Source organism: Cydia strobilella, chromosome Z (assembly GCF_947568885.1).
Source record: "Cydia strobilella chromosome Z, ilCydStro3.1, whole genome shotgun sequence".
Classification (NCBI taxonomy): Eukaryota; Metazoa; Arthropoda; class Insecta; order Lepidoptera; family Tortricidae; genus Cydia; species Cydia strobilella.
In genome coordinates, this window is record NC_086068.1 from 18,028,482 (window position 1) to 18,055,034 (window position 26,553).

The following is a 26,553-nucleotide window of genomic DNA, read 5'->3' on the forward strand; positions in this document are numbered from 1 at the left end:
ACGACTGTCGTAAGGTAAACCAACTAGATGTTATTGTAGTAAGTAGTACAACTGCGTTTGTTCAAGAAAATGGTGAGCGTAATGCTATTGATTGTATGTGTTAAAGGTAAATAATTTTGTTCGAAATTTGTACCCCCGTATGAGTTAGATCAAGACTATAATAATTACGAGTATTATTTTAATTAATACGTACGTACATACAGGTTTGGGCAGATTAAGTGTCCTAGTTTAAAACAGGGATCGTTATCGGTATAACTTAAAATCAAAATATCACATAGCATTTGTAATATTTCTTTGATATTGTAGAATGGTATTTAGGTAAGGACAATGAGTTATCAGATCACCTAAATGAAATGGAAAAATATACATAAACAACCGAGATACCGAAACTGAATACCTGTTAATTTGTATGAAAAATATACCGGTATTCGATCCCTTGTTTAAAATAGCCATAAAATCAAAACAGAACTTCAAATTTCAATATAAAACATTTTTTTAAGCATACTCTATATTTACAAAATTAATTCATTAGCTCAAATCGCTTTACTTTGACCTGTATAACTTTACCCATTCTGCCATAGAATGATTGCACGCGGCTCGAACTACCTCATCTGTTATATCGTCCCATATTTAGACCAACCGATACTTGAATGAATTTAAGTTCATTCCCTGTGTGCGCCCAATCCTGCTGAGCGAAATCTAGCTGTTCTTAGGAACCATGGCGTCGATTTTAGATCATTTAAACTTTTTTTTTAAACTCTCATACATAACCGGGAATCGAACTTGGTCAATATTCTTTATGTAATGGCGTGTAGTATTTGTTTGTATAATTGATCCTGAAATTTTTATAAAAAAATAGAAAAAAATTGAATGCCATCATCATCTTCCTCGCGTTGTCCCGGCATTTTGCCTCGGCTAATGGGAGCCTGGGGACCGCTTGGCAACCAATCCCAAGAATTGACTTGGGCAATAGTTTTTACGAAAGCGACTGCCATCTGACCTTCCAACCCAAAGGGGAAACTAGGCCTTATTGGCATTAGTCCGGTTTCCTCACGATGTTTTTCTTCACCGACAAGCGACTGGTAAATATTTCGTACATATGTTTTGAGAAACTCATTGCTACGAAGCCGGGGTTTGAACCCGCGACCTCCAGATTGCAAGACGCACGCCCTGACCTAGCGGTATTTGGTACATTAGGTAATATAGTTGGTCAAGCAAATCTTGTCAGTAGGAAAAGGCGCGAAATTCTAATTTTCTATATATAGCCTTCGCGCCCTACATTTTTTAAATTTGCCGCCTTTTTCTACTGACTAGATTTGCTTCACCAACTATGTACAAATATCATACTATTACAATAGGTACGTCACAGATTCAACAATGTTGTAGATGAGTCAGTGACTTGTAGCATTCGAGAGGTTAATGAATTAAGACAACAGTCCCACTGTGAACGCCTGCTTGCAGTGCTGTGTAGGTAAATACTTGTGAGTAGGGCATGCTCCCGGGAATTCCTGAGACTGATTTTTCCCGAGAATTTCCGAGAACGGGCACTTTCATCCAGTACCGGAACTGGTGAACAAATTCCCGGGATATCTCGAAATTTCGGGAAATTTATGAGACCGAATTTATGTTGAATACAATTTTTTTCTAAAAACAATACTTTGTTTAGCAGGGTAAGGGTACATGGGTGTCATGGGTGGGTGAGTAACGGATTTTGTTATTAGATATCATGTAAATAATGTTCCTTTATCCTGTTACAGGGGCATACATTGGCAGTACCACTGTAAAAAATGTTTGCTTGTATTAAATACTCTGAATATAAATAGGGTTTGGATTACTTTGGATACATTTTGAAGAGCGTGCTCAGGAATGACATGGCATAGTTATAGTTTCGGCTTCCCCGTAAAATTGACTTTTAAATAATGGCGTTGAATGTTATTTATTTAATAACGTACGTTTGGATTTAACTTGGAATAAGATTTTGTTTGATGTTTACAGTTATTATATTATTATACTCGCGTTGGTGTACCCCCCCTGTAAAAGAAATAACTATAATCATTTCTTATTAGCCGATTAGAAAACATAGTCTGATTTGAATGTTGGCTTTTATTATAGGTATATTCTAGTTGAAATATCAACCGTTAAGTTTGATTTGGTTTAATAACTAATAAAAATATGAATTAATCATTTAATTATAATCATTTTAATCAAAATAATAACTTTTACATTTTACCCAAATTTCCAGATTTCCCGGGATTTCTCGGAACTGGTCTCAGGACCAGCCCAATCCCGGGAAATTTGAAACCTTTCCCGGAACTGATATTGCATGCCCTACTTGTGAGGTGTGTGAAAGCTCCTACATATAAGTACCTAGTGCCAAATCCGTTATAAGGAATTTGTACTTCTAGGTATCTATTATTTTGCGTAGGTACTATGTAGGTTTATAAATATGATAGTTTGCATGCTAATATGTTTTATTTGGCTGCATACATTTTGTTTAGACTTATCAAACTGATGACTCTTAAATGTTGTATGGAAAACTGGGAACACTTTTTTTCTTCTTTTTAATGAATACAGGTTGGCCCAAAATACGTTGACGAATAATTTTAGGAATGCTTTTCTTACTTACACATATTTTACAAAAAATTAAAACTACTATTACTAAAAATATTCTCCATTCGTTTTGTCACACACACGCAAACGTTTGTTAAAATTATCGACAACTGTGTTCTATGCAAATAAATTCTTTGAATCTTTGATAATTTGCTGCAGTAATAGTTTAGTTATAGTTTATGGTTGTTATTATGGGGGTAAAGTTGTTGTTGTTGCGAGTGATTCTAAAATTGGAATCTTGAGGGTTGCGAGGGTTCAAGGCACGAGGGTTAAACAAACTTTGCTCCCGAGTGAACCACAAAATTGTTCACTCTAGTGAACCAACGCAAAGAAATACAAACCGTAAGACATTACATTGTAATGTAAATCTAACCAATTTCAAATTAACGTTATTGAGAGGGGGGGGGGGGATTGATATAACTCCGTAATAGATGGATACAGTCTAAGGAAAAAACGTGCCTCGAAAATCACGAAAATTTGATTCTCGATCAGATGGCGCCACTAGTTTTGGCCTACACTCGTATAGAGGGCGTTGAGTGTTTCGTTTGTTATTTATAATTTTAACGCATACCAGTAAAAGAACATGGGTCAAAATCATATAAAAATAATTAATGCAAATAAAAAAATCATTTATCCATATCTAAATACATTTTATCGTATTTTTATAAATATTTATTTTTAGTTTTAAAGTGTGTCGACAGATGGCAGTGAATTTACTGGGGTTACAAAATTTACTATGACAGTACCGCTCTAGTATAAGTTACTCTATGGTAATAAATACTGAAATAATTGAAATAACTACATACTTACTTTAAAGCATATCTAAAATTTGTTGAATACAAACAAAGTAAGCGAGCGCGGCACCGGCGGGTAAAGTTGACTAAATATAAAGTGAGCCGATCTTGTTCAAACTTATTCCAGATATTGGCTCACTTTATATTTCGTAAACCTTACTAAAGACAAGATAAATAAAGTCTAAGGAAAAAACGTGCCTTGGAAATCTAGAAAATTTGATACTCGCACAGATGCCGCTACCACCTTTGGCCTATTTTCGTTTAGATGGCGTTGACGGTTTCGTTTGTTATTTGACAAACACATATTAGTGAAAGAACATGGGTCAAAATCATATAAAAATAATAAATACAAACAAAAAAAATGTATCCATATACCCATATTAATTTTTGATAGATGGCAGTAAATGTACTGTGACTACAAAATGTACTATGACGTACCCCTCTATCCTATATAGGTATATGTATATAGGTATTATTCTGTTTGACCTAAGTAGGTAAGGTATCTAAGTAACTGAAACGCTGGGGCGTTGGCGTTGGCGTTGCCTATTCGATCAAAGTTAGACGAGGTTGTCTGAACTTCACTGAAGCATTGGTTGCTTTAGTTTCCATTAAAAGTTGTGTTAGGTTAGGTTGGGGTATGTTAGAGTAACACGGAGTCGAAGTAAAACCGGATTTTTTGTACATCTACCAAATTAGACTTTTTTTGTGCAGATGCTGTTTTTCTTGCTGATACTATTATTTTCCCATGTCACGCTCAGTCGTATTTTGTGGATTTAACTATAGTATAGGGTGGGCCAATGATAAATGCATTTTAATGAAAGACGTCGACACGAAAAGAGAATTTATCACCGGCCCACCCTATAGTTATGACCTAATTAGGTAAGTACCTAGTACCTAACTGTTAGGTACTAGATACCTAATAAAAAACAGTGCCTTCAAAATGTCAAAAGATTTTAAATAAAAGCAACAAGAGATTTATAAAAATATATTTCTCGTTTTAAAATTGCTGACTTTCAGGTTATTAAATCAGTGACCTAAAGAAAAGATGCTAACCACTAGGATATTCGTACGTTGACCCGCCCGTTGCTATCTCTATCGCACGCGCATTGATGGCACGTTCGCACAGCTATATAATTATGCGCGTGCGATAGAGATAGGAACAGGCGGGTCAATGTACAGTCGCCGTCAGTTATATCGGAGCGGCCAAGGCGCTCACAAATATCTGAACACGCCGCTATTGCCAAGGCGTTAGATTAGAGTGCGTGTTCAGATATTTTAAACACCTCGGCAGCTCCGATATATATGTATATCTGATGGCGACTATACGAAAACACTTGTGGTAAGCGTCAATTCTTTATTAAAATTTAAAACCTAGCTTACAATTATCTCCACTTCTCCCTGTACTGGATCAACTGATTGTATGTTGAAACCTAGTCCGATCTTACACTACAAACTTCATATCCACCTGCTAAAAAACCTGCTTAGATTTCATGAAATTACACATAGTACTGATAGTACGTTTGTGTTTGTAAAATACCTGAGGTCAACCGGGATAATGGCGTCACCGTTTTTATTTAAATTGTATACTCTCCTTTAATTAGTGTATAGAAATATTATTTTGCTGTGTGCTTTCTACGACTCTTTGCCAAGATAATTCGTGAAGTAACTTTTTCGTCGAACTATAATTAAAATACATATATAGAGGTTTTTATTAACCAGAATTTGACGCTTTTTCCCCAGTTGGACAAATTGCGTCTTTTTAAAATAATTTATAAACAATTATGCTAAGACTTTTCAAACCTCATGAAACGTGTTTATAATACAGTATTTTAGAAGGTATAATCAATGCGATGGGTCTAAAACAGCAATTAACAACATCAAGTAGAAAATAGTATAATTTGTGTAAATCAGTAGGTAAATGCGTCCCTGATTTGTGACGCATTTATCCAAACCTAATTTCCAGATGTCGCAAACCTTTTTAGTCGGTCATAAGACTAAGAAATAAAATAAAAAACCGAAAAAAACCGAGAGCTTTAATTTTTACCTTTATCACTGACCTATTTAACGAGTGAAATTAAACAGTGGAGATTCTATCTAGATGAGGAGTTTTGTTAAAAATATTTAAGGTCAGGTCAATATTTTCTTCTTTTTCTGGTTTCCGTGATAAAAAACTATTCCATTTTATTCTGTGGGACTTAAACTATGTCAATAACAGCGTGAAGAAATATTATTATGTCGGAGTGATGCCATCTGTCGGCATGATAACAATACGTAAATCATGAAATGGCAGGAGCTGTAGTAACTAACGTTGTTTTAAAATTTTCTTAAATAGACGCAATAACCCCAAAAGTGGCAATTATCCCGGTTAACCTTACACTTCAAGTTCGAATTGTTAACATTTGGGAACTTCTTACAACAGCCAAATGAAAAAATAAACCTTAAAGGTTTACCCTTCAGCTAAACGTAGTATAGTCCAGTATCACCCAACATACCCTAATCCAGAAAATGTTGTTCAAGTAGTTTGCGTCGTGTTGAGCTCGGCGCAGGATTTTCCACTCCCAGACAAAAAGTTGGACGATGTTCAAGCAGCGGTGTTTAGCCGAAAAGCGTATCCAGACCTCGGCGACATTCCTGTCCTAAACCGCAAGGTACGCTTTCTAACTGTTTTTTTTCGTGTACAGTCCGTTAACTCTCAGAATGATATCGTTTTTCGGGTAAAATCGGACGTAATTGCGTTATAGAAAATGGCAGTGTCTTACTGATTAAGTTGCAATCCAACACCCAAAGAGTGCAGTCGTCTTTTCAGCCTTAAACTATATAGAGTAGTTAATACCACCATAACTAGTAGATAAATATTTAATTTAATATTTTTCGGAATTTATTTAAAAAAGGGTATTTCTGTAAATAGTCAATCACGAGTAATCATATATAAAGTATAAAAATATCTTTGAATACAAGCGGAAATTTTTAAGAAAAGTGATAATTGTAAATATTTTAATAAAATTCAAGACCAGGTGATAGAAATAACAGGAATTTCAAAAAATACATTAAGAAAAATATTAAGCGAAGCCGACCAAAAGCCTCCATCCATGCCCATTATTGAAACACCAAAGAAAAAGAGACCGAAAAAGGACTTTGTGTTAAATCTGGATAGTTTTGATTACGATGTAATCTGGAGGATGGTATATGATTTCCATAATAGATTAGAATTTGAAAAATTGTATAATTTTACCATATTAATTGAAATATGTGACTGGTATTAACATTTCTATATTATTTCCACCAGAAGTAGTAAATGACGGTGTGACGTTCTGTTTTCAAATTACCGCCGGACGAATTTCAAATTCTGATTCTATTTTATTTAGATTATGACAAAAAGTCAAATCTCAATATAGTCATCAACCGAATATTAAGCATAATGTCATTATATGAGGGCTTATTTTACATTGAGACAATAGGTATCCTTAACTTTTTGAGGTAAGTTTAAAACTTTTTGTGAGTTAATAAGAAAGCAGAACAGCAGTATCTTTCTAAAATCCGAAGGTTATTCTAGAGTTAACGCACTTGTAGATACCTCTACTTTATAAGTTTGTTAAAATTTTATCTGTCAGAAACACGAATAGACTGATAGCTTAGTAGGTAGTTTTGTTGCTACGGTGGAACAACATACCTACACACATATATATAGAAAACATAAATAATCCTTTCCTCTGTATTTGCCGTATACCTATCGATAAAATCGATAGGATAATCGATCGCGCTATGTTTTAATGGGGGTAATTTTTTTATTATTTCTACATGCCCAATCTACAGGTTTGTAATACAACAATATCAATATTTGTCAATGAGCAACACCCTTAACTGGCCATTGACAAACCTTATTTCGTTGCAGTAGGTAAGGTTATGCAAATGGTCTGTCAACAGTGTTTTCGATGGTAACTAGCAATTGTTTGATGTCACTAAAACGACGAATTGTTAAGAAAAGTAAACAACTAATATTTTTTTAAATATTTATCGAATTAAAAAATAAATACTCAAGATGAGTTCAAAATAATAAAAAAAACTGTTGGGGTGTCTCAGGATTTCAGTGGCTCAAGTAACCGTGTATAGCTAGTCCACAAGTTCAAAGTGGTGAAAAATATAATTTACAACATGGATGTAAGTAAAGGGAGGTAGATATGGTACCAGGCGCACGATCGTGAGCCATCAAATACATATAGGTTCCGGAACCTATATTAAGTTAGTCGTACAGGTGACGCCAATGTGTCAACATTGTCAGAACCATCTAGAAAATTATACGAAAAAATGCCATGTTGCGCCTTTTTCGACTGTTTTAACAGCTCGAAACATAAAAACAAATCTCACGGAATCACTTTCCATTCGTAAGTACTGTTATAACATTTAAAAACATTATTATTTGTAAATAATTTTAAAATTATCTTTGTTATTGAGTGAGAGAGATAGCTAAGTAATGCATTACCCATGTGAGAAACACGTTTATCCGAGTGTCAAAACTGTCAACTAGGCATGCCCGCTTCAGGAATAAGCTGCAATTGTATAATCTCTTCCCAAGCGTGTCTTTTCGGTCGAACCATTTCAAGTGAAACCTCGAGATCCCTACTGCCTATGCGTAACCAGAGATCATATCTTTATACTGGTTTTTTTGCGGCGATACGTTAGTTTAACATGGCGAATACTTGACCGGTTTCAGAAGTAAATATAAAACTAGGGTAAATTTCATGCTTTAAAATATGATACTCAATGATTCGATATTAATCTCAGTGCAACTCGCTCGCTCATATATTTGCGTGAGAGAGACGGACTAAGATTAGATAATATCAAATCGAGATATTTTTTAAAAATCTAAATAACTTAATGTCACCTTAAGACGACAATGTACGAAGTATGTAAGTCTTGCCTACACATCTGTATGTGTTATAAGTTTATCTCTATTGCACCTCGAGCAATACGTAAAATATAGGGGTCTCGCTTGCACAGTTGTGTTAACTGTATTCGGTTATCCCTGTTGCTCGTTGTGCACATATACATTATAACGGTATGTAGTATTTGCAAATGTGTGGGTGCTGGACCAGATTTTAGTTTTGTCAACTATTAACGTCACATATCTACCCCATTTTACCTACATCTATGATTTACAATAAAGACTAAGCTCGAGAAAAATGTGTTGCTTAATAATTGCCTAACTTGTTGAAAAAATAAATTTAATATTTTCTAACGGTAGTATATTTTTTGATGTTTTAAATACCATATAATTTTTTCAAATTTTTAAATGAATATTTAATACCTTTAAAATAATATTTAGAGAGATCCCAGATTAGCGTCTTTTGTGCGTCGGCGTGTAGTCAGCGCTATGGAGTTGGAGAATGGCGTCGCTGCGTAGTTGCGCTAACGTTGCGTCGAGCAGCAGCCATAGAGTTGGATAGACGCCGACGTAGTGTTACGTACCCGCTTTTTCACACCGCCGCCGCGCGCGCATCCCGAAAATAAACAGCGGAGGGCAATGTTCAGCGTTGAATAAAAAGTATAAATAACGGAGATAAAGTTGTGAGAGTTGATTTCTTAAATACTTACTGAGATATTGGGGAAATAAAAAATCTCTTTTTCCCCTTTCTTGTTAATAACTTTAATTTTTTTTTTATGTGTGAATTAGCGCTTCGAATACATTTTTGTAGACATCATTCCGAATCCAATGAGGTATCACACGTATTAGGAGTAGTATCTTAATATTTCACCATTTTGAACTTGTAGACTAGACTACCTAGGTATATAGATTTTCGACCCAAATGATTACTATTTACCTTAGCATATTTAAAACATTTCAAATTCCCTTTTGCTAGTTGAATGACAGTGTATGATGTGTTAGGTTTTCCGCGGGAGCCGTGTGCAGGTGGAGGAACATCCGTACGTGGTGAGCATCCGTCGGTTGCACGCGCACTACCTCGTCGGGGCCATCCTGAGTGTGCACACTATCGTCACCGTGGCTCACCCTTTGTACAAGTTAGTTTGGCCTTGGTCACAGTACGTTAAAAACATACCTAAGTAATAAGTTTGTGCTAATCCTCATAAAATGCATTGTACCTATTTTCAGTGGCGGATAGCCACGTGACAAAAGTAGCAAATGCCACGGGCCCCTCGCGTTTGGGGGCCCCGCGCATCTACGCATAGTTGCTGTAAAAATCCTAAGTTCCACTTAGTTCATTTCGCCCGACAAAACTAAAACAGTAATAATTTCTTAACTAAATTTACAGTTACTATACACTGTTACTGGGCTTGTGAAGCCCACAACAGTGCATTATGTACGGACAATCCATTCTATCCGCAATCATAGACAGGATGGTGTTGGGGCTGGCGCGCACGCGCCGTACTAGCGATGCGGCTCGCAGGCGCATTGCTGCTTTAAAACAGGTTACGCGCGCCTCGGCGAACATTTGTGAGGCGCTGCAAAAGCGCGGCAGCCCCATCAACACCCGGAATGCATTATTATATTGAACTTGTAGGGCCCTGTACGACGCTTTTGTAAATTTGCTCCACAGGCTGCACGTGTAAAAAGTAGTACAAAAAGCCCTGAATAGGGTTATTTTACAGTCATTAGAGCAGCGTGCAAACCTGCGGGCAATCATATTAGCTCTTATCGACAGGGCCCCGTTCACGTTCAATATCTGCATTGTCCTTGAGGTCGGTGGTGAGTATATGCCCTAGGTATTTATATTTAAACACTCTTTCGAGGTCCACCGAGTTCAAACGTATGGGTGGTACTTCAGATGGTAGAATAGCACCGACCCCAAAAACCATGTACTGACTTTTGCTGACATTATATCTCAGCCCGTGCGCTTGCGCATAGTCCTCACAAACCTTAAGCAGTCTCCTCATACCGCAGACTGACGCGCTCAGCAGCACCATATCGTCGGCATAACTCAGATTGTTAACGTTAACACCATCTACGTGACAGCCTATATGCATGCTGCTGAGCGCGACAATCAGCTCATTTATATACAGGTTGAATAGAGCTGGCGAGCTCAACCCCCCCTGCCTCACACCGCATTCCATGACATACGACTCAGATAGCGTACCAGCCCACCGAACGTAGTTGATCTGGTTTCCATACCAATATCTAAATAAAAATATGAGTTCCTGAGGTAAGTTTATTGACTCAAGTTTTTTCCATAGCAGATTGTAGGAAACCAGATCAAATGCCTTCGATAGGTCTAGGTAGCATGCATATACTGGCGTGTTTCTCGTCACATAGTACGCAACAGTGTGCTTAAGGCTCAAAACGGCGCTTTCAGTGGACAGACCGGGTCTAAACCCAAACTGGTTATCGTGCGGTAAGAGTACTTTGTTTAATGTTTTGCCTATTTTCTTAAATAACTTCTAAACTGTTTATTCTAAAATTATAAAAAAAATATATTTGAGATCCTCACAATGAGGATATATATTCATTTGATATGTAACACGATATAGTTTAAAAAACTTTATTTATTAATTATTTCATTTACCATTTTTCAAAAGTGGCCCCCGTGTTTAAAATTTATTTGTTTACGTTACATGTCCGTCTTTGGGTCAAAAACTTACATTTGCATACCAAATTTCAACTTAATTGGTCCAGTAGTTTCGGAGTAAATAGGCCGTGACAGACGGACAGACAGACAGACGCACGAGTGATCCTATAAGGGTTCCGTTTTTTCCTTTCGAGGTACGGAACCCTAAAAACCGAACACTTGACACTCGTCCGGTTTTTCTTCGGTGGGCGAGTCCAACTCGAAACTCGCCCACCAGGGGGGTCCTTACAAATTTAACTTACTAGCTGTTGCCCACGACTTCGTACGCGTGGATTTGTATGTTGGTGATTATATATTCTACATGACCATAATATAGAACATTATGCAGCAAAAGATATCGGTAGGGACGGTTAATCAATTGTTAATAATTATACAACGCATGGAATTGGTCTTTCACAAACTACGAAGTTTCGGGACCCTAACTGAAAAAAATTGTTCCCGATATAATCCCTCTCGACCCTCTTAAAAGATTTACAAGTCCACTATTTAAAAAAAAATTCGCTCCCGAAACTATTATTACAAAGTTTTGAAAAACGGTGTAAGTAATCAGTTTTCGTCTATTTTAATATAATGCCCTTTTTACCAAATTTCAAGTTCCTAGCTTAAAAGAAAATTTATACCACATATAAACTTACATCCCCTTTTTAACCCCTTCAGGGGTTGAATTTTTAATGAAAATACCTTTTTACGAAGTTTCAAACTCTACTAAAACTAGCTTAAAATATAATTTGGACCCTATACAAACTATCAACCCCTTTTTAACCCTTTTAAGGAATGAATTTTTAAAAAACGCTGAAATTTCTTTTCTTATATTCTAATAATATGCCTTTATACAAAGATTCAAGTCTCACACTCACAAAAATATTTGATCTCCATACAAACTTTCAACCCCTTTTTCACCACCTTGGGGGATGAATTTTTAAAAACGCTGAAATGAGTTTTCTTGTTTTTTTATTATAATTAATAAACATTTATATTATAAAATTTGAACCCCAAGACAAACTTTCATCCTCTATTTAACCCCCTTAGGGGTTGAATTTCCAAAAACGTCAATATTACTTTTTTTAAATATTCGGCTATTATACCTTTCTAGGAAGTTATTCATCCAAATCCAATCCAATCCATTATTTGTAATGGATTCAAACTTTTAACCCTTTTTTAACCCAGTTTGGGTTATCGCAAACTCTGAGACTGTTTAAGAAATCAGTGTACGATATTCCTGTTCTTGGGATGCCGTCCGACACTATGGCACCCAAATTTTGTCCACTCAAACTCTACTCAGTGGAACTCCCCAAAAGGGAGGACTGGTCAAACAGTCAAATTAAGTGGAAAGAAGGAAGCCTGAGGTGGTACACTGATGGCTCCAAATCCGGATCTGAAGTAGGCTGCGGAGTATATGGTGAAGCGCCCAGGAAAAGCATCAGCTTAAACCTAGGGCGTTATTGCTCTATATTCCAGGCAGAGGTATACGCCATTATTGAATGTGCGTCAATAAATCTGCAAAGCAACTACGGCAACCATACTATCTATATCCATTCGGATAGCCAGGCGGCACTCTTAGCCCTAACCTCTGATGTCACCACATCGAGGCTGGTTGAGAACTGCAGGCAATTATTGAACAACCTTGGAGCCAGGAACAAGGTTGTTCTACGTTGGGTCCCGGGGCATGCGGGTATCGTTGGAAACGAAAAGGCCGACGAACTCGCGCGAGCAGGGGCTAAGGGGAAGAACTACAGTCCTGAGCCGTTTTGTGGGATTCCCAGAAGCCTAACGCGGCTCACCCTAAAGACCTACTGTCACTACAAAACCATTCAACTCTGGAGGGAAAAACCAGGTTTGAACCATTCCAAAGCGCTTATCAAGGCCTTCAGCAAAAAGGCGTCTTCGAGCGCCTTTGCGCTGCCTAGGAACCAACTGCGCAACTTGTTCAGGGTGCTTACCGGGCACTGCGGCCTAAATAAGCACATGCACACTATGGGGAAACGTGACATGGGGCGGCGCAGACTCTGTATGGAGGCAGAGGAGACGCCCCTACACATCCTCACAGAGTGCCCCTGCCTAATGCGCACTCGTGACTTGATCCTGGGTGGACATATATTGCGCCCGGAGGAGTTAAAGTCTCTCGAAACCAAAAAGATCCTGCAGCTGTTTGAAGTTGCAGGTTTGGATCGAGAGTTGTAGTAGGTGGCGATCACAATAGATCAGAGATGGTCGCAGTGATACATAGGCTCTGGAGCCTTACATAGCCCCTAGAAAAAGAAGAAGAAGAACCCATTTTGGGGATGAATTTTCGAAAACGCTGAAATCACTTTTCTTGTATTTTAATAATATGCCTTTAATAATTTTATAAGTTTCAAGTCACGCACTCAAAAAAAAAAAAAATCTCCATACAAACTTTCAACCCCTTTTTCACTACCTTAGGGGATGAATTTTAAAAAACCCTTTCTTAGTGGATACCAGCGTTAAAAAAACTACCTATTGCGAAAAATTCAGCTCTCTAGGTCCAACGGTTTGGGCTGGGCGTTGATTTAAGTGAGTCAGTCAATCAGTCAGTTAGGACTTTATATATATAGAAGATTTCTTATCTTATATATATTATATTTTTTTAAACTTCATTATATTCATACCAATGCTATGATATTTTCACATATCCAAAAACGAACTTATGCAGGTAGACGGTTGGGAGACACTAGACTCAAATAATAATTATATTTCTTACTCCGATCCCTGAATGTTTTATTCTCATCGGCCGCACGTTTGGTCCGCCGGCAATACACAAATATTCACACGAGTGGATCACTAAATTTTTTAGTAACTTTACGGGCTTTATATAGATTTTTCATTACTTTTGTCTAACTTTGGCAGCAGGCCATGTCGGGGGCCGGCGGGTCAAAGTGTTTCTAAACGTAAACTTTCTTTTAAAAGTGTAAACTTTTTTTTAGCCACCCTATATATTAATCCCGCTTGACCTTAGATTCGAGCCCTGCATCATTAGGTTATTTTACTTGCTAAGTCACGAATTAATCTCGTTTGTGGTATTGATGTATCAGTGTCCCGTTGAGGGAGCTGGGCGTGGTGACGGGCGAGACGTACTGCGACCGAGGCGCGAGCTACCTGACCGTGCTGCTGGCGGTCACGCACCAGGACTTCGACCCCTACACTCTGAAGGCGGACCTTGCGTTGCTGAGACTTTATGAGGCCATATTTCGCATGTATGTTTGATATCAACGTTCAAATGAGAGTGTTTTTGAACTATTAGCTAAATCATGATTAACACATTCATTGTCAGCGCGAGCTACGCTCTTCGACCGTAACCAATAACATGGCAAAACCCGTATGTAGCGAAAAGCGCCTGTCAACATAAATCACGCCTAGCGGGTCGCTGGCAGTAGTGGCAGTTAATAAATGAATTAACATTTGAAAAAAACCCAGTTGTGCAGAAACATTGTCAGTCTTGTTGTGAATGAAGGTTTGCTTAGTAATTAGGTAAGTGAAATATTGGAAACGAGTGTGTAAACTCGCGACAGCCGCAGGCTAAGACTAAGACTCGAGTTTGCAATATTCTTACCCCCGGAGTTACGCACAATGTTTTTCATCACACTTGCGAAGAAAAAAACTATATTTTAAGCGAAATAATTCTTAAATACGGTGGCATTTCAAATATTCGTCCGCCATATTGTTATGTTTTGATAGGTTATCCGGCATTCAGCCGCCATATAATCACGGAATAGAATAGGGTATTCTTCTAGACTAAAACCAAGATAAGTCTGCAACGATTTTTATATTACACGCAATACAAGTGTTATTTTAAACGTCAAACTTCTATGAAATTGTGACGTATAAATAACACTTGCACTGCGTGTGCTATCAAAATCTCTGTGAGCTTCACTTGGTCTAACTCTACTAGTCAAATCATTTTCTTTTAAGAACTGTCAAAACGATTAGCCAATATGGAATTTATATGAAAACTGCTATAGTGACGTCACGATCGAATCACCTACTTTTTTAGTTCTATCCTATTTATTAAATTGAAATTGTGTTTTGACACAATTTTGATATACCAGCAGCTATAGCAGCGGCTATGATGTTTTTGTCACCATATCATTAATCATTTAATGCGTGAAATGACGATTACCTCATAAGTAATTTAATGAGGTAGAAAGTCGTGATGATAACGTATAAGTGACTAAATGATAGCGTGACATATTTTGAGGTTTTGAAAAATCAATTTTAAACTAGATGACTTAAGGCGTATTTTAAAGAATAGATGATTAAATCATATTCTACCACTTATTTACATATGACATTGACAATTAAAAATTATCCATGGTTTGCGCTTCTGAAAAATCAATTTTAAACAAGTTTACTTAAAGCGTATTTTAATGAATAGTTGGCTAAATGACATCCTATCACCACTTATCTACATGTGGCATGGAACGCGAAGCCAATGAAACCTGTGTCGAAACATCGGTAAATAAAGATAACATATTTTTTAAGAAAAATAAAATCGACTTCAATGGGGGATGCCGTTGAAAGGTTACTTATTGTTGATGGTGCACTCCAGACAATGAAATGAAAAAGACAACTAAAAGGAGGTAAAACCACCCACTTTCCTAGTAGCATTTCATTTCTGTAAGGGTCACAGTTCTAACCTAACCTAATCCAATGTTCTGTAGCATTTCGTTTCTGTAAGGGTCACAGTTCTAACCTAACCTAACCCACTTTTCTGATAGCAGTTCGGTTCTGTGAGGATCGCAAAAAAAGTCCAGGTCCAAGTTTGGGTCTGGGTTCATAACGAAGAGAATAAATCGCCAAACGTGAACTATGTGTCGTTGAAGAGTTCAATTCTGATCATCATCAGCAGCTCCACTTCATCAAATGTCACTTTTTTAAATGGAAATGCTGGATTTGTTGATGAAAATACAAAAATCACTATACCTATATGTATGTCTTTCACATTTGAGGAGTTCCCTCGATTCCTCATGGATCCCATCATCAAAACTCGAGTTTGACAAAAATGTGTCTTGAAAACCTTACTTGCTTAACAAACATAACGAAGAGGACAAATCGCCAAACGTGAACTGTGCGTCATTGAAGAGTTCCGTTCTGATTATCATCAGCAGTTCCACTTCATCAAATGTCACTTTTTTAAATGTTAGTGCTTGATTTGTTGATGAAAATACTAAAATCACGATCTGTATGCCTTTAACATTTGAGGAGTTCCCTCGATTCCTCATGGATCCCATCATCAGAACTCGAGCTTGACAAAAATGTGTCTTGAAGACCTAACTTGCTTAACAAACATAACGAAGAGGACAAATCGCCGAACTTGAACTTTGCGTCATTGAAGAGTTCCGTTCTGATCATCATCAGCAGTTCCACTTCATCAAATGTCACTTTTTTAAATGGAAATGCTGGACTTGTTGATAAAAATATAAAAATAACTATATGTACGCCTTTCACATTTGAGGAGTTCCCTCAATTCCTCATGGATCCCATTATCAGAACTGTGTTTTGACAAAAACGTGACCAATCTGTATATATATACTTACAATCAAAAAAAGAATTTTCAAAATCGGCCCAGAAATGACGGAGTTATGGAGTAACAAACATAAAAAAAACATACAACCGAATTGAGAACCTCCTCTCCTTTTAAAATCTTGAAGTCGGTTAAAAATAAATTCGCGTTAGACCCGATTGTAAATGTGATTTAATATGTGTTCAAAACGCGATAGTTTTAAATGTTATAAAAGTTATCCATGGTTTAAGCTTTTGAAAAATAAATTCTAATGGAGTTTATTTCAGGCGTTTGTTAAAGTGAAACTTCAATATAGGCTTTTGTCCTTCAGTAAACCTGCATGAAGTAAGATATTTTTCGAGCAAGTGTGATGAAAATATATTCACGCAACGAGTATGCGTGAGACAGATTTTCCAACAGCACAGATTTGCGCCAATAACGGGAAAACTGTGCTACGAGACGAGGCTACACAGCGTAGCAGCCGTAGCACGTCTACCTACACTTCGTGTTACCATACTATTATTTATTCTGTGGTGTTACCGATGTATTAACATAAATTACTATTGGTAATCATATAACACCATGGGCTGGTAAAACCCGACAGATTTTAAAGGTGTATACTTGACCGCATTTAGAGACTAAATTGTCGTACAAGTTTTCTGAAATTGGTCTTCCTTTAGAAATAATGACGTCTTGTGAAAATTTGTTTCTGCAATAACTTGTGAAAAACGTCTTATAACGTGTCGTGTGCGGAAAAGGCAAAAAGACAGTTTTATTCGGAAAAAATATTTTTTATTGCCGGTTTTGAACAATACTCATACATATAACATTATTTGCTTCTATGCCCTCAGGAATGCCTGGTTAAAATCTGTCTATAACTACTTTATAATATCGCGATAGTGATAACAAAGGCTACCTGAATTAGTTGTCATACAAATGCGTTATCATTATTTAGTTATGGAAACCGATAGAAAATCTCCTTCCTTTGAAAAATAGCTTTTATCAAATGTATGATGATTACGCCGCTGTTAAACATGTGCTCGTATATATGGAGCATGATGCTTTTAGTAATGTGATAGTGATAGTGATAGCCAAACCCCTTTGTCAATGTTGCACTTCATTGAAAATAGGGGTTGCCAATATACGCAATTCATTCGCGTTTCATAGGCATTTATACAACACTTCGCCTTAACTAGTATTAAATCATAATTCCACTATAACTTATATCATGCGCGTTTAGTAATTTATAGGATTAACAATAAGCTTTAGTACAATTGTCATAATAAAAAAATGATTAGTCGTTAGGCGAAGTTGGGGACGGGTGAAAGTTAGGGTATTTTAGGTATTGTATTCTTTCACTTTAAAATTATTATTACGCCGCGCTGTTTATTGTTAACTAATTCAATAGATATTAATTTTTTGGTAAAATTTGTATTTTAATATGTTACATGGGCGAAGTTGGCCATCAACGTTGAAGTTAGGGTTCCCCACGGTAGATGGTTTAGCCAACCCTAATTTACAATGAATTGCAACATTGATAAGGGGACTTGATAATGAATTTACAAATCTACCTTATACTTGTTACTACCTGGAGTGTATTTTTGGCAAGAACAAGTCAACGCTATGGACTCACTTCTGATACTTAAAGTATCCATATTTTATATCATATATCAGTCAAACACGTTTAATATTGTATATCAAAAATATTTTACATTAGGTATAAACCTAAATGAGTAACTAATTTATTAATTATCTGCGTATTTACAAAAAATATGTAAAATGTTGATTTTTGGTGGTTAATGAAATAAAACGCATGATAATAAAAATCTAAGAGACAATTTACATGCCCGCCTCCGCCCCGGCCCGGCCCGGTGAGATGCATACTTCAGTCTTATTCGGCCAATGGCATGTAAATGGTCTTCTATCCACATATTTATTTCTCTTTTTCAGGTAATAATTACATGACGTTAGTGCCAGAATAATATCGTATAGTAAAAGTCTGTCTTTATACATTTCATATAGGTAGATAAATATCTAGTGAGTAACTGTCCGACTGGCTATACTAGTATATTATACTCGTATAGCTACGTCGTGGACGGTTATACCTACATAACATACCACTACTAACTACTTCATGATCAGCATGTTCGTTCAGCCGGATGAAGAAGTTATTACGCACCAATTAGATCTTTATAAATCTATATACCAAACAAACGAACCAAACCAAGCCCAGAAAATTTGTTTGCAAATTATCTAGTTCAACTGATTCTTGAATTTACGCTAATTTATTTAATTATTCACAATGTCGAATTTCCAGGACCAATCAAAAGCCGATTGCCCTTTTTAAGGAATTTGACGACAGGGAACCAAGATTCAAGGGCATAGCGCATCTACGAAAACAAGGTGCGCAAAAAGCTTTTGTTACCGGCTGGGGCCGCTGTGACTGGATGGTAAGTTACGTGGTGGCTCATCGTTTGACTTGCCAGCGCTCAGTGAGCTTCTATGGGAAATGCCTAAGTACGAGATATAAGTGCCCTCTCGGCGGCTACGGGACTCAGATCGCGGGCCAGGCGTAAATTCCGTCAGTCATCGTATCCCGGGCAATCAATCTCGTAAAATAGTTAAGGGCGATGTGTAATGAACCCCCGTGGACGTCAGCTGCCGCTCTGTGGGTGTATTGTATTTGTAAAAATAAATTAATTATCGCTTACCGACCGATGTTATTGACTATTGTGAATTTAATTAATCGTCAGCCGTTTGTATCGCGGTGGAAAGACCGTCAGCTGGTCGCATGAACATATAAAAATATCCGCCTTACCTCTTCTTGATACATACATATTTCTAATTATGGAATTTTGCTAAGTTCATAAAGTAGGTGTTACGCCTAATTCATGCAGTTCCTCAACCCACCAATGGATCAGCAGCTGACGTGTATGAGGTATCATTTCCATATCACCCTTAACCATTTAACCGCCCTAGTTGCTTGATGATATAAGAACTTGGGCTTGCGATAGTTCTAATTTAGATTTAGTAGAATTAAATCGAGTGATCACATGCTTTTTAGGGTTCCGTAGCCACATGGCAAAAAACGGAAACCTTATGAATTCGTCATGTCTGTCTGTCTGTCTGTCCGTCCGTATGTCACAGCCACTTTTTTCCGAAACTATAAGAACTATACTGTTGAAACTTGGTAAGTAGATGTATTCTGTGAACCGCATTAAGATTTTCACACAAAAATAGAAAAAAACAATTTTTGGGGGTTCCCCATACATAATACTAAACTTCAAAAAATGTTTTCATCAAACCCATACGTGTGGGGTATCTATGGATAGGTCTTCAAAAATGATATTGAGGTTTCTAATATTATTTTTTCTAAACTGAATTTTAAGAGGATTAGAATATGCATCCGATGTAGGTATAGGTATAGGGTATGTAGTTACGTCTATTGCAGCACTATGAATATATATTTTTCAGGGGAATGAATTGTGCTTGCCGCGGTCCTCTGTCTACTTTCCGGACGAGAAGCAAGATCCCATGTTGCGGACTGTCTCGTTCAATCACTCTTATCTTAATGAAAGCCCCTATTGTGTGGGCTATGAAAAAGTAAGTGTACCTACTATTATTATGCTACATGTATACGAAGGTGAAGGTCGCGGGAATTCGGTGGATGCGAGCGGCACAGGATCGGTCGGAGTGGCGAGCCTTGGGGGAGGCCTATGTCCAGCAGTGGACCTCTATCGGCTGACATGATGATGATGATGATGATGATGTATACGAAACTGCAAGAAATTAGAGACAAAATAATGCAGGTAAAGATACTGTTTTTCATAAATGATTGTGTACGTGTCAATGCCGTTAATCTTTTTTCCCTTAAATAAATATATTTAAGATTATTTCTGATGATTCTTTGGCAAATTAGAAGTGGTGAACTATAGACGATCCTCAGATATTGTTAGGCTGCAGATGAAAACCTGATAAAGCGCCGTCGTCGATAACCCGGCCTACATGACAAGCTGCCATACAGAAAATAAACAAACAGTGAAAGCAAAAATTTGTAATGTTTACTTATGAGTTTGGCCTTGCTACTGAGCACAGTTGTTTATGAGAAACGTGTGAGAAACTAAATATCTAGCGTGCTAACGTACCCCGCCGCGCCGTGCAACAGCGTGCAGCATTACGAGTAGGACAGTGGCCAGTGAATAAATTAGGACACTATCCTACTATGTGTATGTGGAAGACAACAAGCACTTTTATTAATAGATCCACTGTATAATACTATTACTATCTCATTTCGTACGTAGTGTTTCTTTTTTAACGTCTAAATACACGGTTGTAAATAATGTAATTTAACTGTTTTGAGAAGTAGGTTTCCTTTCTGTTAATGATTGGAATTAGGCACATAGATACCTCTACAACGGCAGACCTTTGGTATTGTTATAAACTATATTTATGTTACCTATATGCGTTAGATACTTTGACATCACGAACGTTTTAGTTTTTAGTAGATCCAGGTGTTTTTAGAATTGTTTTATATTTCGTAGTGTTCAGTGCATTTTGTTTTACCTATTCTTGGAATGCAGGCTGCAACACAGCCCGTGGTTAGCTCAGAGGAAAATCACAATTGTTATTTATGCGAAAAATCTTTTAGAAGTATTAAGGGCCTTAATATACACATCACTAAAGTCCACAGACGGTGCCTCAGTCAAAATGCAGCGCCTCTTGATAACAGGTCATCCACTACACCGTCCTCCATTTCCCCGTCTTGTCAGGTGGTCACTCATCTTCACGTTCTCCTTAGTCAATTAGTCAACTAGGGTTGCTTGTAAAGAGAATACCCCGTAGGGCTCGAATTTCCGTCGCCTCGCACTTCTCATTTAATAGATTAGTGCACCGAGAATAACTACGGAGGACTGGCATCACCTTTTGCTTTTTGTGTACCATACCCTCTATGTTCGGGATGATGGTACTAATATATCGCTTACACAGAAGATTAAGAACAACTGTTCTAACCAGCTCTTTTTACCTGAAAGCAATAATAAAACCGTTTCGGCGTTCAACCGAAAAAAAAGTGTTGAGGCTAAGATTAGCGACGGTGACCTGAAGGGTGAAGCTCGAGTGATGTACTATCTCCAAACACCCAAGACACCCTTGTGTCATTACAAGAAAAACATGTCAGGTCCCACTACTTCTTTGAACTTTTATTTGACCCTCCCTCCTCTCCTTGGCAGAGTGCAGGCCTGCCTGCTTGCAAATAAAAAATAAGGATGTCATAGACGGAATTTCATCTTTCGAAACAGGTTCTGCGGCAGGTCTGGACGGGCTTTCACTCCAGCATTTAAAAGACTTCACGACTCATTACGTGGGTGACCCGGGGGAGCGTTTTAATCGATTCAATTACTAAATTAATCAATTTCATGTATCTCGGTAAGGTCAACCCCGACATAGTTCCGATTTTATACGGGGCAAACCTAAACGCCTTAACAAAAAGCTGGCTAAGTGCGAGTCGGACTCGCGCGCGAAGGGTTCCGTACCATTACGCAACAAACGGCAAAAAATCACGTTTGTTGTATGGTAGCCCCACCTAAATATTTATTTTATTCTGTTTTTAGTATTTGTTGTTATAGCGGCAACAGAAATACATCATCTGTCTAAAATTTCAACTGCCTCACGGTTCGTGAGATACAGCCTGGTGACAGACGGACAGACAGACAGACAGACAGACAGCGGAGTCTTAGTAATAGGGTCCCGTTTTTACCCTTTGGGTACGGAACCCTAAAGAGGATGGTGGCGTTAGACCAATTGCCGTTGGTACTACACACTATTAGACGTCTAGCCTCGAAAATTACTGTAAGATATGTAACGTCCAAGTTACGGCCTCTTTTTGAGACAGTCCAGCTTGGTTTCGGTGTGAGGGGAGGCTGTGAAGGTGCCGTCCATGCTTTACGCACATACCTTTCCTGCGGGCCTTGCGATATTCTGGTCAAAATTGACGTTAGGAATGCGTTTAATACAGTTAATAGAGACGCTTTGCTTGCGGAGGTTAAGATTAATGTCCCGGAAATGTACAATTATCTTCTCCTTTGTTATGCAGTTCCTACAAAATTGCTTTACCGTGAATAAGTTTTATCCTCAGAGGTCGGTTGCCAACAAGGCGACCCACTCGGACCGGCAATTATCAGTTTGGCCGTGAACCGTATAATTCAAAATTTAAAATACAAATTCAATGTGTGGTATTTGGACGACAGAACCTTAAGCGGTGACTTGGAGACCGTGCTCTCGGATCTGTCGGACGTAGTTTCTAAGTTTAATTCCATTTGATTAGATCTTAACTTTGCTAAGTGCGAACTTCTTACTCGGAATGAATTTTTACGTTCGGAGGATGTGAAGCAAAAGTTCGACGGCATGATGCCGGGTATCAAGGTAGTTGACAGAAGCTCACTTTACCTATTGGGGTCCCCAATTTGTGAAAAGTTTCAGGGATTTATTTCAGATACCGTCCTTAAATTTCAAAGGTACGAGAGTCATCTTCTTGAAATTAGCCCTCATTTCGCAATTACCATCATGAGGTTATGTTACCCAAATTGACGTATGTGCTCCGCTGCTGTCGTTTTACAAAATTCCAAAGTTTATTAACACCAGTGGATAGCATGATTAAAGCAAATTTGGAATCACCTGAATTTACAGCTAGCCGAAGAATCGTGGACCCAAGCGTCTCTTCCAATTCGGTACGGTGGGCTAGGGGTACGCAAGATTTCGTGCGTCTCCGCACCGGCGTTTTTGTCTTTATTTTATTTTATTTTATTTTATATATTTGGGGCATCAACAGCAATACAAAAAGTAATACAAAACACAGTGAACAGAAAACATAGCCAATAACAGATGTCCACAAAAGTACGTCTTCTGTTTATAGCACGGCAGTTCTCATAGGTAAGATACTACGGGATTTCCCATCAAACTATGAGACTGTTGGCTTAGCGGAGGCCAAGAACGCCCGGTCTATTGCCTGCCTGGGCAAAGAATTTCCCGAGAATCTGGAATTATGGAATCACAGAGGGCCTGGGATGACGTCCAGTCCAGAATTCTCTACGACGACCTTCTTAGCCACAGCACTGTTTCAGAACGTGCCAGACTTGGCGGTGGGGACTAAAGAGGCCGGGGCCTGGTTGCACGCTTTTCATTCGGTGCACACCGCTACCTTTTTAGAACCCAACACCATGCGCGTGGCAACCTGTTTGCGGCTGGGTGCCCGTATCTGTGCTCCTAATCGGTGCCCTTGTGGTGCTGATGTCGATGTGCAAGGCCACCACGGGCTTTTGGGCCAGAAGAGTGCTGGGCGTTTCTCCAGGCACTCGTCTCTCAACGACATCTTGCGACGCGCGCTCGCCAGCGTTAACGTAACGGCTTTGCTGGAGCCCTCCGGCGTCCTCAGGATCGATGGTAAGAGGCCGGACGGAATGTCATTGATTTCGTGGGAGATGGAGCGGGTATTGGTGTGGGATGCTACATGCGTGGATACACTGGCCCCGTCCCATCTTCATGGCATTTCCGTCTCACCAGGTGCGGCTGCGGATGCGGCAGAGCGGAGAAAAAGGTCCAAGTACAGCCGTATCGGCCAAGAATATAGCTTTACCCCTTTTGGTGTGGAAACACTCGGGCCGTGGGGGTGCCCTGAAATTTTTCGGAGCCTTATCAAAGAGGCTGGTGGATGTGACTGGGGACCGTAGGGCTGGCAGCTTCCTCGCACAGCGCATTAGTATTGCAATTCAGCGGGGTAATGCTGCCAGCATCTACGGCACTTGCCAAGGGGTGAATTTTTATTTTAGTTTAGGTTTAGGATACGATAATTTAGTTACGTTTAGTTTATAAGTTTTGATACTATATTTATATTTATTTGTTCCAATACTAAAGATTTATGCCGTGGTATCTTATTATTTATTATTTCTTCAATACTCAACCTAAAAAGTGCTTGGAATTATCTCACCCAAGTGCCTAATTACACATTGATTAGTGTTAAGTGCGAGTAAACGCAAACTACAGTAACAACAACTTATGAACTTTCTCTTAACACCAATCAAAGCGTAAACAGGCCTTTATATAATTTACTTCCAGCAAGTAGTGTCAAGGGGCGGCTAGATTAATTGTGATCGATTGCAGCATATGATCGAGCTCGAGAGTGGGCAAGGTACGTTGTGCCTCGGGGCTGCGCGCGAGGTGGAGCCGCTGGCGCCGTGCCTGGCGGCGCCGGGCGCGCCGCTCACGGTGCTGGCCGCCCTCATCGGCCTGCAGTCTTGGGGCTTCGGTTGCGGCTACACGCACGACCTGCCCCTCATCTACACTGATCTGCGATACTACGCCCAGTCAGTCTAATAAGTACTTTTTTCGTAACAAGTTCCTCATATAAAGTGCAAAATTGATTCCCCTCGTGTTCACATTAATAATTGATATGCACTGGTACTGCATTTTTTTATTAGGTACTTCTGACGCCGATTACCATGGCAGTAGAACGTGTTAAGCTTAAAGATTCTTTCATCTTGAAGGTGACGATATACTTAAAATTAAATGGTCAGAAGGCGCAATTGAGTGCTTAAGTACCACGGAACAAGTGCCACTGTTTCAGACGAACAAGTAAAATGGAAGATCCTGGAAAACTACACTTCCCAATAAGCTGAAGACGAAAATACGCCTATAAAATTATTTTTGTCCCTCTCTGTGAAAAGTAGACACCTTTGCCCCGGCGAACTTATCCCACCTGTCCTTAATACGCGTAATTAATACATTTTTATTTTCAGTTGGTTAAAATGGAATTTAGATATATTAGACCGTGTTAACACGAATCAAGTATCAGACCTGTATATTGCTACAAAGGCTTACTTTATGCAAGAGTGGCTGCAGCAGACGAGCGACCAGCAGTCGGCGCAGACACATTCCCGGGAGACGTTGCAAGCTGCAGATATCGACACTCAGCTTGTTGAGTTGACAGGAAATATCACTGATTTTAGAGATTATGCTTATGGAGGGGTCCTTAGAGAACAAAAAGCAGAGTTATATCGAAATATCAAAGCGCAATCGGATGAAAAACGACGGTTAAAGGAAATATCTGAAGATATTTATTCAGAAGCGGAACCATTAAGATCATTTCTTAACAGGAAGTTTTACGGTTTCATCAAAAACTCAAATACTACTTTAGTCAACGGAACGAAAAAAGGATAAAATTTAAATAAAAGACAAACCATTTTTAACTGTTTTATCGGGTTTTTACCATTGACACAGACATTAATTGGTATTTATTTGAATATTATTGACATAAAATTTGTCCAGGAAAAAAACATGCTCAGAAAAATGTTTACCTACTCGTACTACACTTATTCATATTATCAATTTATTAGCTAAATTTAAATACGTACGCGCGCTCAGCAATTCGAGATATTAACAATGTAAAGACGTGTTCAATTCATCGCATTTTAAAAACATAGTTATATTTTAATAAATAAATTGAAACCTTCAGAAACGTGTTGTTTCTTTCCCTAAATAGAATATAGGTAAAAAAGTTAAGCAAAGCCACTCTTCAAGTTTCGGATTGATGTATTTGTATTAATGTACGGTTTACAGACGCATATAGTTTTAGGGCCTTATTCGTAATTAAGTTTTTTACCTGCACCTACATTAAAAGCCTAGCTTTCATTTTAACCGATACTTATATCAATCTTTTGACAGCTAGACATGCAGTCTTTGACACTTTGATACATACTTCCTTAAATAAACTAATTCCAACCAACTTTTAGTAGGTACTCTAATTTAAGTACTTATTTATTATAAAGAAATGGTTACCATTTCGAGAATACCTACATTAAAAATGTATACATATCTTTGGACCTATCAAAATTTATCTTTAGTAATATTAAGCTACTACTTAAAATCAATCAACTAATCAAACTAACGGAATGCATTTAAATTTCAGTGACTAAGTAGGTACTAACCACATTCTACCGACGCCACCTATGTGCGAGATAAATTTTCCTGATAGTAGGTTTTCGTATAGGTATAAATATTG

The 26,553-nt window shown here is 38.1% G+C and overlaps 1 protein-coding gene and 1 long non-coding RNA gene across 2 annotated transcripts in view; one reads left to right on the forward strand and one right to left on the reverse strand.

Annotated features, from left to right (window-relative positions):
* LOC134754338 (trypsin epsilon-like) lies at nt 1–25,736 on the forward strand. Its single transcript, XM_063690616.1, has 8 exons — nt 1–106; nt 5,925–6,052; nt 9,289–9,422; nt 14,035–14,196; nt 18,820–18,952; nt 19,977–20,105; nt 24,657–24,859; nt 25,292–25,736. The coding sequence occupies exons 1-8, from the start codon at nt 70–72 to the stop codon at nt 25,710–25,712; spliced, it is 1,347 nt and encodes a 448-aa protein (XP_063546686.1). The 5' UTR covers nt 1–69; the 3' UTR covers nt 25,713–25,736.
* LOC134754520 (uncharacterized) overlaps nt 15,790–26,553 on the reverse strand; it is a 246,645-nt gene continuing 235,881 nt past the window's right edge. The window contains exons 2-3 of the long non-coding RNA XR_010128925.1: nt 16,439–16,625; nt 15,790–15,922 (exon numbers count right to left, since the gene is read on the reverse strand). This is a non-coding gene — a long non-coding RNA (uncharacterized LOC134754520). The remainder of the gene's footprint in view (nt 15,923–16,438; nt 16,626–26,553) is intronic.

Excerpts from the sequence above, each read along its gene's own strand:
- LOC134754338 (XM_063690616.1), top strand. The coding sequence starts at position 70 with ATGGTGAGCGTAATGCTATTGATTGTATGTGTTAAAG. Across the intron at positions 9,423-14,034 it reads GTGGCTCACCCTTTGTACAA|TGTCCCGTTGAGGGAGCTGG; the intron begins GTTAGTTTGGCC and ends TTGATGTATCAG. Across the intron at positions 14,197-18,819 it reads TATGAGGCCATATTTCGCAT|GACCAATCAAAAGCCGATTG; the intron begins GTATGTTTGATA and ends TCGAATTTCCAG.